General features: G+C 38.0%; 1 protein-coding gene across 2 annotated transcripts in view; it reads left to right on the top strand.

Annotated features, from left to right (window-relative positions):
• Positions 1 to 19,771, top strand: part of SGCG (sarcoglycan gamma) — a 144,931-nt gene that overhangs the window by 89,391 nt on the left and 35,769 nt on the right. For both annotated transcript variants that reach the window (XM_082487294.1, XM_082487295.1), the window contains 2 exons: positions 3,286 to 3,387; positions 7,872 to 7,959. In XM_082487294.1, coding sequence (XP_082343420.1) covers positions 3,286 to 3,387; positions 7,872 to 7,959 — 190 coding nt within the window. The remainder of the gene's footprint in view (positions 1 to 3,285; positions 3,388 to 7,871; positions 7,960 to 19,771) is intronic.

Raw genomic sequence — 19,771 nt, 5'->3', positions numbered from 1 at the left:
GTCTACAGTGATACTGTTACGTCCTCCTCTTCTATAGAGTTCAATCCCTGCCTTGCCGAGGGCTTTGACTAATTAGGAAACATGAGTCTCGGGGTTATATGCACGACAATGTGTTACAGCTCAGGGCCAAGCGCACCCAAGTATCAGCATCAGGATAACAAGAATCCAGACTTGCCATACATCCGCTATGTTTAATGAAGCTTTTTTTCTTTCCTAATCAATAGCTTATCATATAACTGCATCAAAGTCCATGTCTAACTGGTATTTGGACCCTTTCCTCAAGTCAATAAAAATATTTTTATTCAATTATTTGAATAGGAACAGAATCAAATCCTTGAAACTGAGTTATTCATCACCGAGGAAGTCACAACACTCAGTAAACAATAATTGGCTTCTCCTAAATGGTAATGTAAGAAGCAGAGTGGTTGTTAAGAGTACATTATGTGTAACTATTATAGTCCTCCTTTTTATGGAACTCATCATTGGATCTCAGTGCATTAGGGTGGTTGTATATCCTAAATCCCTCTCTTTCACATTTCATGTAACTTCAATTTGCCAGTTATAAAAGTGGGCTAATAGAATTTCCCCATCTCACAGTCCTGCATAACTCAATACTTCTACAATCTTGAGATGCTCAAATATCGTGGTACTAAGGAAATAATAATTGTTTACAGTCACAATGGTAATAGAAGTGAGGATCATTATATGAAATCTACATTTTTGTTGTTCTCATGCATGATACAGAGTTTATCTGTTTATCATCACAGATAGTCATTTATGAAGGTAACCCAAGTCTAAATTTCCATATGTTTTTGCACTTCCTGAGTGCTCAGTGAGAATGGATAATGAGGCTCTTATTCAAATATGTGAGAATGTGAGCTTTGGGTCAATGCTTAAATGAAATATCTGATGAAGAAAATAGGACATATTTGAGAACATACTTATACAAAGTAATCCTGAGTGATATGACTGGATTTACTGAAAAATAAGAACTTACAGATAAGTTCAAGTGCATAGTTTTGTAACGTGGCATATTATTCTTGATGTCAAAGATATTCCTTTGTCTATATAGCACTTTTAGAATAATCATTGCTGAAGAATCTGAATCCATTAGAAAGCGTATGCTGAGTAAATTGCATAATCTTTTTTTTTATCATCAATTATAGTCTTTTTGTCTCTACTTAAAATTTCTTCCTGGCAAAGCCAAAGGCAGGATAGAGATTGCCACCCAGGAGTTTGTTAATTTTCCCCAATCTGCTTCAGAGCGAGAATTAATTGCTACTTCTTCTTCTTCCTTCTTAAATCTCAGTGTCATTTTTATACTTACTCTATAATATACTATTTTTTTAGTTACTTATATTCCAGGAAAAATATGCAAACTGTATGTAAACCTGATAGTTAATACAATTTACTTTCAGCTGATGAGGAGAGGAATGAGATCAGAGCTATAATGAGATCCTAAATTTAGTTAATTAAATGAGAGCAATGTGTTAGTGGTATTTTCTTTAGAATACCCTGATGTTTCATGTCATGTTTTTCAAAAGTGTTTGTCATAAAACCTGTGTGTTTTTATCGTGTGGAAGTGACCTCTGTTTTGTGTTACAGGGTAGAAAAAACTGTCCATAGTCTTCACTAGAAAAACATTTCTAAATCACTCAATGCTGCCTGGGAACTGTGATTATGAAAGCCATAGGGGGCTCATCATAGGTATTATTTTAGTTTTGCCTCATGAGATGTATCAGTACACACTAGGTACTTTTTAAAAGCTTTGCAGTGGTCTAGAATTTAGAAATTGTATCTACTTCCACTGAGAAAAGTCAGTACATTGTGTATTTGAAAGCAGGAAAATATGTGACACTGAGTAACAGATTCCATAAATAGCTATTCTAAAAGCCTCTTTCCTGAAATAAATCCTTGCTGAGGAGGAATTGCAGTTGTACTCTCCAGTGGAGTGAACTGCTGACATGAATATTTCCTACCTTAAGGAATTCAAGCAAAGCTTATTTCTCTCTTTGTCTCTCTTCAAGCCTGTTTAAAGAAAATAGCTGCACTTTTTCATTGAAGTCTGGTTAGACATGTTATTTAGCATTGTATGTATACATATAAAAAATATATATATAATCTCATTGGCGAGAACATACCGTATTTGAAAATAATTACAGTCTCTTAAAGTTACAACTTTTTTTTAGTGGTAGGCCTAATCCATCAGATGAACAGGTTATTGATGTATCCTCAGTGGCCTGTCGTGTATCTCTTCTCTGCTTACATGGAGAACAACCTGAAAAATATTTGGGGTGGAAATACTTCTTGGATTTATTGTTTATTATTTAGCCCTCCCACCTACTCCTTGTAGTTTGAGGCAGTTAGCTTGAAATATTTTTGCGTCTGGCCAAGCTGTAAGGATGCAAATTTTTTGCCAACTTTTTTCTCACTTTTTATGACAGGGGGAGGGGTGAATCCTTTACAAATTAGCTAAATACCTGTGAGATAGCTTGCAGCTGAAGCCCCCAAGTCCTCAGATGTACTTACTGAAGTAACTCCTCACTTGTTTTTCATATTATCAATTCTATGATAATGATGAAAGAAAGTAAAAAAAATGAAGATACGGGCTGGAAAGCACAACTGGGCTGAAATCAGGAGGGAAAGATTAAGAAAGAATAAGGAAGGTACAAAAACTGTCAAGGAGGTGACGGAGAGAAAGGAGGATGATAGTGAGAGATGGAGCCTTCGCCTATAATTAGAGGAGAAGAAAAATAAACCCAGGGATGAAACCTGAATTAACAAGAAAGACGTAATTGCTGAAAATGGAAGAAAATAAAAATACCCTTTGTCTCTTCAATAGGCTTAGAAGTATTTTGTTCCTGGTAAAATATATTATTGATAGAATAAACCTTGAGATGTTAACATAAAGGTTCGTTTTATGTGAGTACTCATGTCTAAAAGTTTATTGTTCATGATGTTTTTAGAAGGCAAGTACAAAGGCTATTTCAGCACAGCCAGTACAAATTCAATTCTTTTTGAGGTAGTGACTGTAATATTGTATTTTTTCCTCAAAAAAAAAAAAAAAATCCAAGCTCTAATAACTTTTTCTTGAAAGCTAGAGTTTCTTAAAGAAAAATGGTCCTGGAAGAAACGAGGCATTCTCAAAATTTTAAATGCATTAGTATGGGTATCTTTTTCAATAGAGTGGAGGGAGGCAGCTCTGGAAATTTTCAGTTTATGAAAAGAACAAAAAATACATACAGCAACAGCAATAAAATGTACATAATTCTTGCATTTTCTCAGACTGGAATGGGACACCTGCGTGTTACAAAAGAAGGCCTTCGTTTGGAAGGGGAATCGGAATTCTTATTCCCTCTTTATGCCAAAGAAATCCATTCTCGAGTGGTAAGCGGATAATCTTTCAATAATGCTAAAATAAAATGAATGCACTTACGAACAGTTGAATTTAGGCAAAGTCCAGGCACTGTCGCTGAAATACGTGTATGTGTGTATATGCATATGTGTGTGTGTACGCACATATTGTTGCATACTTTACAAGCATGGTCATTATGGCAATGTTCTGATACTACGGCAGAGTCACATTTTTCTCTTAGACATGTGATAAGAAATAGCTCAAAAATGAATTATAAAGGTCATTGTATACAAGCAATGCTAAAATTTTAAGAGTGTGTATGAAGTTGTTCATTATTTCTACTGAGATTATTTTTTAATGAAGGCTTGCCTGTGAAACTGCTTGTTTTCTTTATTCATCCATAACAGAATAGTTTAAATATCTCTAAAACTAATGGATCTTATTGGAAAAGTTACAATTTCTCTACTAAGTTCAGTTTTTGTCACTTCTAGGACAATGATATTAAATGTATGATATCTTTATATATTTATCTATATAAAATCTACAAGACTAAATGGGAAGATTTAGGATTGAATCTTGTTTACACAGACAGAAAATTTTATTATTATTACTGAGGTAAAAAGGGATAACATATTTGGTCAAAGAAAATATTTATCAAACAGATTAAAATGGCAGATTAATACGGGTACGGTATGAAAGATTTTTGTTGAAGTATTTGGTTTAGAGGCAGAAAGAGAGACTCTGAGTTGGTTTTTAATTATCCGGGTGAACTCTGAATCTTATTCAGGTGAATTTTTTGTACAGCAATATCTGTTTCTGGCAAACAAAATGAATATTTTTCAGAACTATTGTCTGTAATATAAACTCTCACAAAATAAAGCCGTGTTTTATGAACACTGTCGTCAACCAATGGGACATTTCATTGAATAAAATGCTATTCAATGAGAGTAAAAGCTGAATATGGCTCTTTCATTCCTTCAAACATGTAATCGTCCTTTCCAAGTCATTAGAAGAAATAGCCGGCTGTGAGACTCCTCTGAAACTAAGGGAAATGTTAGCGTTTGTATCGCTGTAGCAAGACTAAATGTAAATAAATTTGTCTGAAAACATGGTTGATGTAGGATTTATGATGAGATTGTTAAAATGCTCGATTACTGAAATTTAAGAAATGCCAACGTATTTTATGTCTATTAAGCCTTTCTTTTTCTCTCTGTCTGCAGCAAGTATTTCCAATAGCAGGAACAGCTCATACTCAGATGGTGAAATTCCACTGCTGAATCTATATTTCCATCTTGTTTCTCATGCTGTGTGTTTTTCTCTCTCATAGGCTTTGGGTAAACTATTTATGTCCTTAAATGAATTTCCCTTGAGGTTGTTTATCCAGTAAGACACGTAACTTTTTAAGACCAGCATAGCTAATACTTAAAAACTCTCTCTGCCCCAAAAGATTGCTATGCGATGTTAAGCTACCATTCGTGCTCTTTTAATATTCCTCCCAGCTCTTAATACGTTTAGTACGATATAGGAAGAAAGAGGTGTGGCAGCATCTAATATAAGCTTGGCTGTCTAATGACCCATCGTGATCATTAGTAGCATGCACTAATTAGAGCCTTCAGGCTACTGCATATCTCTGCCCCCTATGAACTGCTGATTCAATAGAAGTTTTTTGTTTGTTTGCTTGCTTTTTGAAATATTTGAACTCTCTAGAGGCTTAATTGCCTGTAGCTTGATCTCCTGACTGCCATCTGTATATTATCAGATCTATATATTCTCATAAAGTTGCTTATTTGTTATGATTTCTCTTTCTAAGTTTGTCTGTTAGAGAATTGGGCCACTCACAGCAATCATAGCAGCTTTCTCCCTCGCCTTAATAGTGTTCTCCCTGCAGTCTCCTAACAGCTTTTCTCACCTAATGAGGTCTCCAAAGTGCTAAGAAAATACATAGCAGAAAATCTACTTGCTGTGCATCATCTCTGGAGCCTATTACAAGTTTATGCCTTCATTATGAGTCCAGCACAGAGTTGTGGGCAACACCGTTGCATCTTAGCTAATGCATATTCATGGAAAGATAAAAGATGAGCATTTATAAATATGTTAGTAGATTTTAATTAGTTAACAACACACGCGTGGAAGCTGCAGGTCTAGAATACAGTTTATGCACACTTACATTTGATATTATAAATTACTAACTTATTTTTTAAGTCAACCAGTGGCAGTCAAATTAGTGTAATAAAGGTGTCCAGATTTGCAGGTCACTTAGCACGCGTGTTTATATGTAATATATTTACCTGATCTTTGTTGACCTTCCTTTTCCAATTCATACTGACTTGTTACCATTAATTTTCATTCTAACACACTGCTTACTCTTTGCCCAAGACTTTTCATTATTTGTATTAATTCTGTTAGCTTTCACTTTTTCCTGATATAATTTACAAAATGAGATTCATTTATTTTTGCTCACTTAGTGACTTCTTTTGAGATAGCCTATCTTGCTTCTTCTAAGATACCCTTTTTTAAAAAAAAGTGTAAGTTGGACTCCAAACTGTGTATTGCTTCTACCGCTGTTATTAGATAAGAGTTTGTGGTAAAATTCTTCACTTAAGGTGTGTTCAAAACTCTCAGGTTATCTCATACTCTAAGCATTAAATTACAAGGGGAACATGACCTGGGAGTGATTTTTCAGGGGTTGCTTCTTCAAGGTGCTGTATAGTCACTCTTGAGTCCAGAAAAAGTACCAGAAGCTATATATGTGAAAAAGACTGATCTTTAACAATATTCCAGTAGTTAGTAGCTCACTTATTTATCTAGGAATGAGTATCCCCTCTGAGGTCACAAGCAGGCAGCTTGTTAATACCCTCTTCATATCACGTATTCCTTGATAATTTGGCCACTGAGATTTGTTTAGGCAGTCTTATCAGTTACGAGGTTCCTGTCCTTTAGATACAAAATATGCTTTAGTATGAAAGCACCTGTACTGCAAAAAACTTCCTCCCCTCTCTTTAAGTCTGCAGGTATGGCTACAATTTGCTGATCCAAATGAGTGGGATCGGACTTTTTGTGCCCAGATAATTTTCTGATACTTAAAATCAAGTACAAACAGTGGCCAATATGATCTCCCTGAAAATCAGCTGCATTTAAAGACAATTCAGGTGGTAAATCAAAGAAAAACATAAGAACTTACTCAATGCCCTCCTCACAAACTTTTAGGACACTTTGAAATGATCCCTGCCAGGTCTCTTGCCATGAACCTTTCATTACTGTCTGTATATCTAGTGTGGTGGAGCACAGCTGGCAGCTCGGTCTTTCAAAACAGTTACTCATCTGCTCTTCAAGACCAGGAGAGGCTTGGGAAGGCTCCAACAGGCCTGAAGTACGGAGAGTTTGAGTGGAAGGTCTGGGAATAAGTAATGGAAATTATGTCACATGGGAGGAGTTCAACAAACACAACACCGAGCCGTGGGTTAACACAAGGGGATGTTTTGATGAAGTAATTCCATGCTGGCTGCAGTCTAAGAATGACATGAAATTTTGAATTGCCTACCATAGCTAGCCTGGATTGTGGCAGGGATGAATGAAGATACCAATCACGGCTGCTTGGCATGCCCTGGCTTCCATAAGTAGCACAGAGTGATGGGTAGTCATGAGGCTCTGATTGCTCTGCAGATGTCCCACCTGTGACAATTCCTTAATACCAGGTGTGTTTGGCTACTTGCCCTACCTCAATAGAGCATCTCAGGTACTTATTATCAGACCGATGCAGGACTGGAAGTCCAGGTCAGCAGTATGGGAGGAAGAGTAGAGTGGAAAAGAGGTTGAGAAGTGAGATCTGAGAGGGGTTGACAGTGACTTAAATGATGCCGGGTGGGTGCCCTTTTAAGGGCAGTATGCTTCGCTGCAGCCTCTCTTCTTGGATCCTTTCTTTGGGTGAGCTACAACTTTCCCCTTCCCTGGGCCAAATCCTCGCTTACCTCCTGCCCCTTTCAGTACTCCTCATGCTCACTGCAACTCTCCTGGGCCCTGGCAGAGAACTGCGTGAGAGTCGAAGAGGTTTGAGGTGTCCATGGTTGGCCTTTTATGTATCTACATTTGTTTTTCAGTGATTTCAGGCTTAGAGAGGGCGTAGAAAGTTGTTGCATGATTTGTTGGCTTTCCTGCAACAAACTCGGAGTTAGCCTGTTGTAGCAGGGACGTGTGTCACCAGGGGTTTGGCAGTTGTCTCTCAACTACATACCTCATTCAGCTCAGCACAGAATGCTCAAAACGTCATTCTCCTGTTGTTCATATTCTCTTTTGTGCAAGTGTGTAGTTTTGCAGTTTGGTTTAGGTTTTAACATAAAATTATATGCTTCCTAGTACCTTGTCTATGACTTTCTATTTTTCCTTAGATGATTTCCCAGCCACAAAGTTTTGGAACTGAGTATGATCCTCTTTAACTTCTATGAGAGCGTGTCTTTCTTTAATTGTTTACAATTCTAATTATTCTGCTGAACCTTCTTTTTTTTCCTCCATACTTCAGGACTCATCACTGCTTCTCCAGTCTACTCACAATGTGACTGTGAACGCTCGCAATTCAAACGGGGAAGTCACAGGCAGATTAAATGTGGGTAAGTCTAAGTGATTTTTCCTTGTTCACTGTTTTGGAAACACTGGAATGAATATTAGCAAGGACCTTGGAGGTTATAAAGTGTTAGCACGTGATTTTTTTTTTTACTGTTATGATCATATTTAGAAAATCCAGCTGCCACTCAATAAGTACCAACGGTATATTTTCAGTTTCTCAGTTAAGCATTAATTCTGTAAATATTTGAAGGGCTTTTTTGTTGCAGTTATGCAGGAAAGGTCACTGCAGAAGTTACCCTTTTTCTTGTGTTAATATCTGTTGATAGTTGCAAATCATTTTCTAGGAAAATGCAACAGGAGAATATGGCTAGGGAGGTCTGTATGTCTGTCTTCATTTCCCAGCATTCCAGAGACTAATACGTTTAAGCAGATGTCCTGAGAAAAAACCTGCCAGTTCACAACTCAGAAATGTATGTATTTTACTGTATTTGGTAGCAGTAAGATACATTGGTTTACTGAGTGAAATCAATAGATCTATATAGATGTTGGCGATAGATCTTGGCAGCAAGAATAAGCAGAGCTTACTCTTTAAATCATATTTTTAAGTAAGAATGGCAACAATATGTGTCAGATATTAACAAAACTAAGAAAAGTTCTGTTGTATTTTTCAACCTTTACTTGACTTTGAAGAAAAATGTAACAATTCGTTAACTTGTTTCTTCTAAGATCCTCATGCGGCAAAGCATAAATTCCTACTTATTTAACTGTAGGACTAACCTGGTATGCTTAAGTAGTTTACTAGATTGGGACCCAGATGAGCAACTCTTCCATGCTGTTGAGACTGTGTAACTTCTGTGACAATTCCTGTTTGAAGGATTATCATAATTCATTGAACATGAAAAACTTCAAATAAACGATATATATAACAACTTATCAAAGAGCCTGCTATTGCCCTTAAAAATGCATAATTGTACAATTAAACAATCACAATTTGGCCTTTAAATATTTTCAAATCTTTTTTTTTTTAATTTATGCTAATCATTCCTTTTCAGAAATGCCCCTAAATATTTATCGATACATGGTAGTAGCATTCTTATCTCGTTTTGATAATAATTAAGGGTATGAAATGTACAATACTTCTAGTTTCATATTATTAGTACAGTTATTCAACGTTTTTGCAATAATTAACCATACAGTGAGCACATGACCAAAAATGTACACATCACATGGTCAAAATTTGTGTGACATGGCGCATGTGCTGTTGGGTCTGTCGGCTCCATACTGTTTGGCTGACCAGATGTCTATCTGCGCTGTGGTCACGTGCCCATCCTGCCCGATGAGAAGAAGTTGTCAGGAGCTCCTCTGGGAAGGGCAGACCACAGAGCAGATCATTGACCACCGCACTAATCTGTCCAACCTGATCCCTGATGAAGTCTGAGAAACTTACAGGTAAAATCATGTCAGACAGTAGCCCAAAGGCCCGATGAATTTTTTGACAGATTTTTTGACCCGATAGACAGAGAAGGGTCAATACGTGCCCGCATTGTACAATGGGGACTGTGGTGTTTAGCAGGGAGATTTCTGCTGGATGGGAACTGTCTTGTCAGTAGTGGCTCATTTACAGCAAGTGCCATACATTTTTAGCATTTTCTCTTCTTATTGGTAGTTTAATTCCGTTTCTTTGCTTTTTGTCACCTTTTGTCACCTGGCTCTTCTGCCCCTGTTCCCAGTAATTGCAGCTCTGTGGAAAGGGGCCTGGGAGTCCTGGTGGACAACAGGATGACCATGAGCCAGCAATGTGCCCTGGTGGCCAAGAAGGCCAATGGCATCCTGGGGTGCATCAAGAAGAGTGTGGCCAGCAGGTCGAGGGAGGTCATCCTCCCCCTCTACTCTGCCCTGGCGAGGCCGCATCTGGAGTACTGTGTCCAGTTCTGGGCTCCCCAGTTCAAGAAAGACAGGGATCTGCTGGAGAGGGTCCAGCGAAGGGCTACGAAGATGATTAGGGGATTAGAGCATCTCTCCTATGAGGAAAGGCTGAGGGACTTGGGTCTTTTTAGTCTACAGAAAAGAAGATTGAGGGGGGATCTTATTAATGCTTATAAATACTGAAAGGGAGGGTGCCAGGGGGATGGGAGGAGTCTTTTGTCAGTGGTGCCCAGTGGTAGGACAAGAGGTAACAGGCACAAACTTGAACATAGGAAGTTCCATCTTAACATGAGGAAGAACTTCTTTCCTTTGAGGGTGGCAGAGCACTGGCACAGGCTGCCCAGAGAGGTTGTGGAGTCTCCCACTCTGGAGACATTCAAAACCCACCTGGGCACCGTCCTGTGTGACCTGCTGTAGGTGACCCTGCTCTGGCAGGGGGGTTGGACTAAATGATCTCCAGAGGTCCCTTCCAACCCTGACCATTCTGTGATTCTGTAATGTGCAGTTCAGCGTTATTGTACCTTATGATCTTGCAGCTCTTTAACCTTTTCCTAAGGGAAAGCCCAATACTTGGTGTTGTCCAGACAAAAAGCTGTGTAGAGAGTCTGTATCTGGCTCAGGCAATACATGATGAGACCAGTAGGAAGGAGCAGAGTGTAGACTGGAAGACCTGCATCTCAAATCTTTTAAAAGTGGTCAGTATATAAATGCAATTCAAATTCAATACTGAAGCAGGAAAGTTCTGACAGCACTCTGGCTTACTCTACAAGAACTCCTTAGGTAAGAGGGTGAAATAATGATTCGAACCTGGGAAAATCAAAACTACATCAAAAGGAAGTGCTAAAGTGCATTTGCAAATTATTTGAAATATTTCATGTTTAAGTAACCTGTTTTTGACTGGCAATTCTACTTACGGAATTCATTAATAATGGCTCTCAAGTGCTGTCTGGTATAGTTGGTGCCACTGTAAATACTAACATGAAATATTGCTAATATCAAATAATACTAATTTTAGACTGATAGAAAAGAGTTGAAGGAGCAGTAAAATCTTAATTCTGTAAAGAACTCTCAATGCCTGAAGATATGGTCAAACAACAGTGACTGGGGTTAAGTTACAGCCTGTTAAAAGTAGATGACTGTAAGTAGCTTGATATTTTTAGCCATTGTCCTTAGTCAGTCATAAAATGCATGCACGTAAGATGATGTTCCTTTATGAGAAGTGTGAAAAATAGGTGTTCGGCTGATTTGCTTCATACGCACAAGTCTTTGCTAAAGAATTAGCGCCTTCCATAGTTGCCAACATGCTGGAACTATGTTTTAGTACTCTATTCATCTTAGAAATATGAACAGTTGCCATTGTGAAAGAGCTATATAGGTAAGTTTGTCATCTTTGGAACGATCCCAATGTAATGTAGTGTCACTCATAAGGTCATAACAAAAATATCTTTTAACTCATAGAAGATTGTGATTCAAATGATTTGTTAAAATATTTTAATTACTTACTAAGAGTGATTTAAATAACCAATCTTCAATAGAAGTTATTCACAGGAGAGATGTGAAATAAATCTTTACTTGAGGAGTTTCTATGAAATTCCCCACGTGAGGATAACAGGCACATATCACTCAACAATGAAAAAGGTTTCCCTCGCGAATCACAGCTATACTAAAATGGCACCAAATGACAGCAGCTTCCACCATGAGCGCTGTTAAAGTTTTTACATGCTCCTCAGTTCACCTGCATGACATACCTCGTGCAGGAGTTATGTGGACATCATAGCTCTTTAAGTGCTGTAGATCTTGTTGTGTTTTGGACTATGTTCCATAATTATGCTGCTTTCAGAAGCCTCACTGAATGCAAATACATTTAACTGCTTGCCGGCAAAAGAATACTTACAAAATAATAGGGATTGTAACAAAACCCCAACCAATTTTGTGCTTTACTCTCTTTTGACTTCAGTATCCCTCTGGATGACAAAGATACCCAGATACCCATTTTGTTTGAGTTACCCTTTAAAATGATTTAGAACTCACATATGACCAAAGAAACTCATATAAAAAAACAAGTAAATAATTAAAAAAAACAAACACGCTAATTTAAAGCCAAAAAGGAAATGGGACATGTAGTTAAGGTATTATGTGGAGGTGATAACTTTGGGAATATTTCTGGGAGAAATGGGACTTAAGAGAAGGATGTTGGCCAACAAACAGCAAGGAAGGAATCTAAGCAAGGCACAGATGTGGGAAGGTACAGGACTGAGAGTCAGAGGGAATTAATAAAGCTGTGGAGAGAGATACCTATAGGCAAGGCAAGGATGTCTATGGAACAGATGATAACTATTTTCATTAGAATAGCTCCTCTCTTTAAAATCTTGAATAAGTTTCAGAAGATGTCATTATCACAGCTTGCTCATCTACCTTCAGAACTGAAATACCTGGAACTTTCTTTGGTAATCCAAGAAAGTATTTGAAGAAAGCTGCTAACCATCATCTCCAAGATTCTTGTTCTTACCACTTCACAACCTCCAATCCTAGAATGAAAAAAGAAATGTAGGACCTTTGATTTATACTCTAAGCTATAATAAAGCAGCTTCATGTAAAGAATTAGCAAACTTTTTCAATAATGAATGATAAAAAATATATATATAAAAGAAACTTATAGACTATATAGTTAGTTATCAAATACTTAAGAGCAACATCGGTATCAAACAGTAAATGATGCTTCACCTAAGCAGAGGTATGCTTACATAAACAGCCTACCAGTAGATGAATATAATACAGTCAGATTTTGCAGTGGTGTTCCAGTGACCAACATTAAGAAAGTGGATGAAGAGCAGCATGTTTCCAACTATCTTTACCGAAAAGCAGGACCAGTTTTTAAAAAGACCTATTTTTCAAGGATCATGTAAGGAGGATTCAACCTACAGAAGATCTTAAGTTCTGCTTGTAATATGTCTTTTCTGGAAGAAAAAAGCCACAAAGGAAAGAGGCTTCCAAAGTCTTGCAAGGTCTGTAAGAACAGATTCCAGTACAGTGGACTGCTGGTCCTCCTCCTCGTTTAATTAAGGAACGGTAACATCAGTAGCTTCAGGTCAGGAGTTCAGTTTAAGCTATTGAAAGCTAGAGGGAATTTATTTAGATAACTGTATTGTGAAGCTGTTCTGCACTTTGAAACATGAAATCAGCATCACTCAGAAAGCATGGGAATATGGTAAAAGTCAAAATGGTTTATGCAGTCTGAAAACAGAATCGCAGTGAAAATTCTGCCTAGAGACTATTTTCGTGTCCCATCACATTAATCTGAGCAGCTGTTACTATGAGAGTATTTGTGCTGTCCCACTCCTCTTTTCCAAACAGGAGCAACATTCTGAGGAAACAGATAAGTGTCAGTACCGAATATATTGCTTCAGTAGCATTAATTTCCATCTGTAAGCTACTGCTTTCCAATGTCAAATCATTTCTGGTTTTCTTATCAGCATTTCGATATTTCATCTTCAAGTGATGGTATTTTTTCATCAGAGACACAATAGGAAGAAAACAGTGTTAATGAAGCATGATATATGTAAGAACAGTTCGATGGTGTTTTTTACAGGGAAAACCCTGAAGCCAGTTTCATAAACTTGACTTAATTAATGACATTGTAAAATCATTTAGCTTTTCCTTCTTTATTTTTCCCAGAAGGCTTTCATTAAAAACTCCATTTTTGTCCAAATAAGTTCTTTCTTATCTTTAAGATAAAAGCCAGAACATATTTCTTGAAGATCTTTGTACTGCAGGAAGATGATTATTTGCACAACTTTAATTGCTGTCCAGCTGGGTTATAAGAAGGAAAGATACAACACAGGAGTAATTAATAGAAAGATAAATTGGAAACTTCATTGAAGTGGTTTTGAGGTGATTAAGTTTTCCTATGATCAAGAACTTAAAATATTTGTTCCAAGGGGATTAAAGTAGGGATTTTTACTTCCAGAAGTATTAAAATTTTAGCTACCAATGAATCTGATTATATCGAGACATACATGCTAGTTTTATTTGAAAGTAAAATTTAGTTCGCTCAGATCAGGCAAAATTTAGAGAAAGACAGGTGGCTGCTAAAACATCCTACAGGCTTTATCCGATCCTCTTTTGTAATCTCCTGTTTTAATTCATGGCAGATGTGTTTCTGTTCTATATTAAATTCATATGCTATTAGTCTTTTGTTAGACCGTTGTGTTTTTAAATGGACATAATGTTGAAAAGAATTAAAACAAATAGCAGAAAAAGTAAGTAGTAATCAATATACATTGAAATTAAAGCTAGCTAAGCATGTCGCCATGAAAACTTATTTATTAAAAAGGTAATTTGGTCATTACAGCTACAGTTTAGTATTTAGGCTCAAAAGAACAGTATCCTCTTCTGAAAAAAAATACCATTGATATCTATGTACTGTGTGTAGTAAGGTGCTTACCATAGCAAGATTTACACACCCTATCCCCAAATATGATAATCTTTGTGAAGAAATGTGTGATAATTTTCAGGGTCAGCAATGCTGACTTAAGCCAGAGTTTAAACATCCTTTGGAAGTTAATCAGACAGTTATCTGCGTTGCCAACTTGCTTAAATATGCCAGTGTCACCGTTAAGGGGAAATTTACCCTGGCCAAGGGCAGTTGAATCCTACGTTGTTATTTTGTCTTTTAACTGTGTCTAGAAGAAGAGAGAAACAATATGCATATAAGTCTACAGAGCATAGCCCTGGAAAAATGGCTAGAGTTTGGGAAATATTTTTTTATTTGGAAAAAGAACCAGGTAGCGGATAGCTATCTCTCATCAGAGAGCGATTACTCATCTGAGTAGCCCCATTCTCTATTTCAATGGGAATAAGGAACTCAAAATAAGTGGGGAGAAAAAAAAAGGGAATTATTAAATAAATTATAACCTTCTGACTTTCGTAGTCTTCAGTAAATTTGCAATCCCAAACAACATCTTTTGGTTCATATGGTATTAACATAGGTCATTGGATGATAATTTGAAGATTATCATCAATCTTAAAGCTAACAAGACTCCCGATGGCAGTTAGTGGCCAAAAAAGGAGCTAGATCCCTATCTTTTTGCAGCAGGTCTGCAAAAGAAGACACACTCCTCCTCGTGGTGGACTACTTGAACATGTATCTTCAGTGTACCCTTGTGGTAATGAGGGCTAATAGCATACTGGGATGCACTACTACACCCCTGGGAGACCATATCACACAATACTTGTTAAGCCTCCTGCAGTAGGACAGAGCAATGAGCAAACTGGGGAGACTCCCACAAGGAGCCATTAAGGTGGTCAGGGAACGGGCACACGTGAAGTATAAGAAGCTGAAGAAGTTGTGTTTGTTTAACCTGTGAAAAAGAAGGCTTAAAGGGGGCTTCTGCCTGCTTGTAGGAGGGCTAGAGACAAGATGAAGCCAGGCTCTTCTCAGAGCTACACAGTGGTAAGACAGCAAAAGGGCAAGAGGCAATAGTCATAGGTTGCAGTGAGACAAAATGCAACTGGATAGAAGAGGGGAAAAATATCACTGTTCGAACAGTTAACCATGGGAAGGGGTTACCCAGGGAGGCTGTTGACGCCTGCCTCGGAGTTATTAAAATACCACCTGGACAAGACCATGAGCACCTTCATCTAACTTCTAACCAAGCTGACCCTGCTGTGAGTAGGAAGTGGGACTAGGTGACTTCCAGAGGTGACCTCTGACTTGCATTCTTCTGTGATTCCGTCTTGCCTGGTCTTAAGCCAATACTTTGGAAAGGCTTAGGTCACTTACAGACCCCAGGTCAGACCTCCTAGCCCAACGTAGAAGTCTTAGATACTCTAGGGGATCTCAGATAAACCGAAGGCCAGGCAAGGAACAACAAAGTACGTATAATGGCACTAGACAGTCATGCTTAGGCAACTGAGCCATGCCCCATCTGTTTAATTGGTCCTCTCCCATTGTCCTCTGCCCAGATCCAGTAGGCAAGCATAGAATACTCCTGAAACACAGTGCTGGAGTTGGCCTTATGAAAATACACTCATGGCTTTCTTTAAAAAATAAAAATAAAAAATCAGACGAAGAAGAATTATCCACTATACAGAAGATAGAGTGGTTAAAGTATTTGCTCAGGGATGAGAGACTCAGATCACTGTCCTCTCTGCATACCGGGTTTCAAATTATTGTGCTTCATCTCCTTTAGTAGTTTCCTTTTCGCCTTACCTGTCTGAGGACCGTGTTTCACCCTTTCCTGTTGAAGTTATTCATCATGCCACAAATTCTGGATTCACTAGGCCTGAGAGAAATGTCACCATAGCCGTTCGTTCAAGTCACTGTGTGAGCAGCGTGATCTCCTGCTCCTGCTATAGTTTCCACATGCCGTAATCCATTTTACAATGAAGTATTTAATGGGTTTATTTTTTTTTTATATTTAAGTAGTGTTTTATAAGAATAAGGCCTAGATGGATAAAGACATTTAGTTACCTAAATCACTCTGAGAGGGGAAAGTACTACCACCTAAATACCTGATACTAGGTTGAGTTGCCGGTGTCTGCATGATCAGTCTGCAGTGATCATTCAGAACCATTTTTTAAAAGATCTCTAGGCTTGTGTTCAACCACAGAGAACAGCAAAGCATAAGAAGTGCTGACAGTAAGGCAACCGTGCTTTGGTCTGAGAGGGCATAATTGTTGCATCCCTTATATAAAAGGACAACTGAGAGAAAAATAGGAAACAGGAGAAGCGAGGGTTCTATTAATATTTTGGAGATGTTTGTAAAGGCGATGAGAGGTATAGGATATGGACATAAAATGTATATATGCGGTATGCTGCATATTCTCTGTAATAATGCATTTGTTCTAATGAAAGACCAGCAAATACTTCCATACTATTTCATATGAAAATATGACTAATTTTATGTTTCTGAGAGTAATGGCTTTACATTTATTGGTATTGTATTACTTACGGAGCTAGAACTGAATCTGTAGGAGTATTACATTTTTAATACACTTCTAATGAGATCTTATTTTAAGTAAAGTCCTTTAATACAGTAAAAATAAACTAAAGATTGAAATTGCATAGCAATACCCCAGAGCACTCAGGATTTTGGCTTATATTCAACACTTCAATGATGCTAGGTGGTAGGAGAAGAATGAAGCATATGGAGTAGGTGATAGCCATAGGTTATCCGAAATTATGGATAGCAGAAGAGACTAAGAAAAGAAAAGATCTGAAATTAAATAAATAACTTCAGTGTTGGAAAGCCTTTTCTTCTGAAAGAGCTAAAGACATGCTAAAAGTGCTTAATACTTGACAAAACTAACTGGATTTGGGGAGTTTGCGTATATGTTACCAATTTCATTGACGTTAAGTCTTTGTGGATATGTATTTTATCGCAGGTGCTATTCCTTGCAATCTTGTCCTTCTACCTTTTTATTGGCCTGGAAATCACAGGTTGGGTAGCAGCAGAAGGGAATTAATTGGAATACTTTTCCACTGAACTGGACTCACAAAATGAAAGACTTTTCTTCCCTGGAAAACCACCTAGGGGAGTCAACAGTGAGGAGGAGAAGCAAAAAGGAAGGCTGCTTAGCAGTGTGCTCTTTTGCAGGCAATAAGTCAATTGGTTTTGGAACAATTTTTCATCATTTAAGCTGTCACCCTCAGTGTCAAGAGGTATGTGATGTGATGATCACATACGAGGTCAATGTCAGAACTGCACGTGTTAAAGGAGAAGGTGTGATTATTGGTCAGCCTGATTAGCAGGGATAACCAATCAACCTGGGAATTCCTGTGATGCTTCAGGTAGCAATTGGAAAACAGGGCAGATGACGTGGCACAACTCTCATTATATAGATAAACCCACTTCCCTCCGGAGCTGGAGAGCTTCGTCCAGCTGTCTGTGGGGAGCAGCCCCTGACCAGGCATTGTCTGGGAGGTTGCTGTGTGGCATACATTGAGACGGTGCCAAGGAGCGTGCTGCCAGATTAGCAGAAATTGGCAGTGCTTGTGTCTCCTCTGCCTTGACTTTCTCTAATTTATTGGTATAGATGTATTCGCTTACTGCTCAGCCAGGATGAGCACTTCTCTGCAAATCCTGTTAAACCTCTTGTTCTTCTATCTAAAGAGATTTTTTTCTTGTTTTCCCCTATCTAATTATTTTAGGGTAGGAATCCTTCAATTTCTCCTGTTAAAGCTTTTCTGCTTTGCCTGAAATAATGAGATATTGAGTGGAAGGAAAGAGGAGAGCCCAAGAACGGGCTTACGTGGGCAGACGTTAAAAACAATTAGCTGGCAGTGGAAAGGCTAAATCTCAGCCGTGTTCTGATCGCTCCCGGAATGGGGTCAGTGCATACATGGACCGGTTTATTTAAACTGGTGTATATTGCATCTCCAGTTGTATCAGTATGAGGTTCTGTATGTACACCGTGCCTGAAATTTGCATTAGAAAGGACAGCTGAGAAGGTCAGTCTGCACAATATGTGTTTGTCTACTTTGGTTGGGTGAGAGAAAAAGAATTCGGTCCAAGGTATATAAATGGTATTTAGTGTGTATATATTCATCCTAAATTCAACCAGTTAAAGCAGCTTCTATATCTTATAACTGTTTTCTTTTGTCATGTCCTATCTCTCTGTGAATTAATCTACATTCCATAACAATCCAATAAACAAAAACCTGTCAATATGCAGATGTACAAATTAATCGATTCACGCTGTTTGAGGTAGTTCTTTTTTTTTCTCACTATGCGAAACATGAAAAATCTCTCTTTGACGAGATTGCTTGTAAAACAGATACGGCAAATTAACAAATTGAGAAAATAAGTGTACTCCTAGATGAGATCATGTTAGGCCTGGTGCAAATCATGCCACACTTCTCCAGTTCTTTCAAATCCATTGTTTTTCCAGTGCTTTATAATCAATGAACGCTTCTGTGTCTACCAAGCTGACTGCCTGTGTACCAAGGAAAGCAGTAGATGGCATTCCCTCTAAACATACAGTATTTCAGCATATTTAAGTATTTTTCTGTGATAACATGTAAATAACTAGCAATTATATAGAAATTAACAGTATATATTTCTGAGTTGTCTTTTAGAGGTATCGCTGCGTATTGTTTGCACAAATACGCTTACAGCAGTTTCTAAATAGTATTTTAAAGATTACCTGCACTATAAAACCTCACGGCTTAGAACCGAGTCTGTGGAAGTTCTTGGCCACCTACTTTACTTTAAAGTACATGCACCTAAAATGTAAATTTTCAGGATCCTCACTCAGTTATTAATTCTTTTAGTCAATAAGTATTCTACGGCTATATAAAAATATTTGCTTCCGGCACGCGAGACCTACTAAAATATTGACAGCACTGAAAAGAAATCATTACTGCTGCTGGGCAGAAGTAAGAACACTACAACATCTTAACCAAGATTTTCTAGGAAAGCACTGGTAGGAATCCATCGTTGCTTCACTTACCCAGAACTGCTTCTTTTGCTGTAAAAAAAAAAAAAAGACAGTTTAATAGCTTCTCACTGAATGAAGATATTTTCTGAGCTCACTTCTGCGATACGCTTCTCAGAAATAAAGCCGTGTGCTTTGGAGAAGCTTTAAAGAAGAGCCAAATTGAGATCAGTGGATCAGTGAGGCAGTGCCTGGGTGCCCCTGTCCGACAGAGTGTAATGTCTTGCAGAGTTCAGCCCTCTCTCCCGATCGTTCTCAAGTAGAGCCAGTATTGGGTTTTATGGCTGAGTTTAGGACTTCCTGGCCTCCCTAACCCTTTCCATGCTTGGTGAGCAATTAAAAGCTATAGTTTGCATGTGCTGAGTGAAGCAATAATCAATTTGTATAGGACCCTGTAGTATGCATCTCTCGCATCAGCTACTGCGCAGATTTTACAAAATACCTGAATGTATTTCTTAGCAGGAGAAATCATCCGTCACTTAATGCCATTTT

Source organism: Vanellus vanellus (genome assembly GCF_965231255.1).
Source record: "Vanellus vanellus genome assembly, chromosome: 1".
Lineage (NCBI taxonomy): Eukaryota > Metazoa > Chordata > Aves > Charadriiformes > Charadriidae > Vanellus > Vanellus vanellus.
This window is presented reverse-complemented; position numbering and strand designations above follow the sequence as displayed.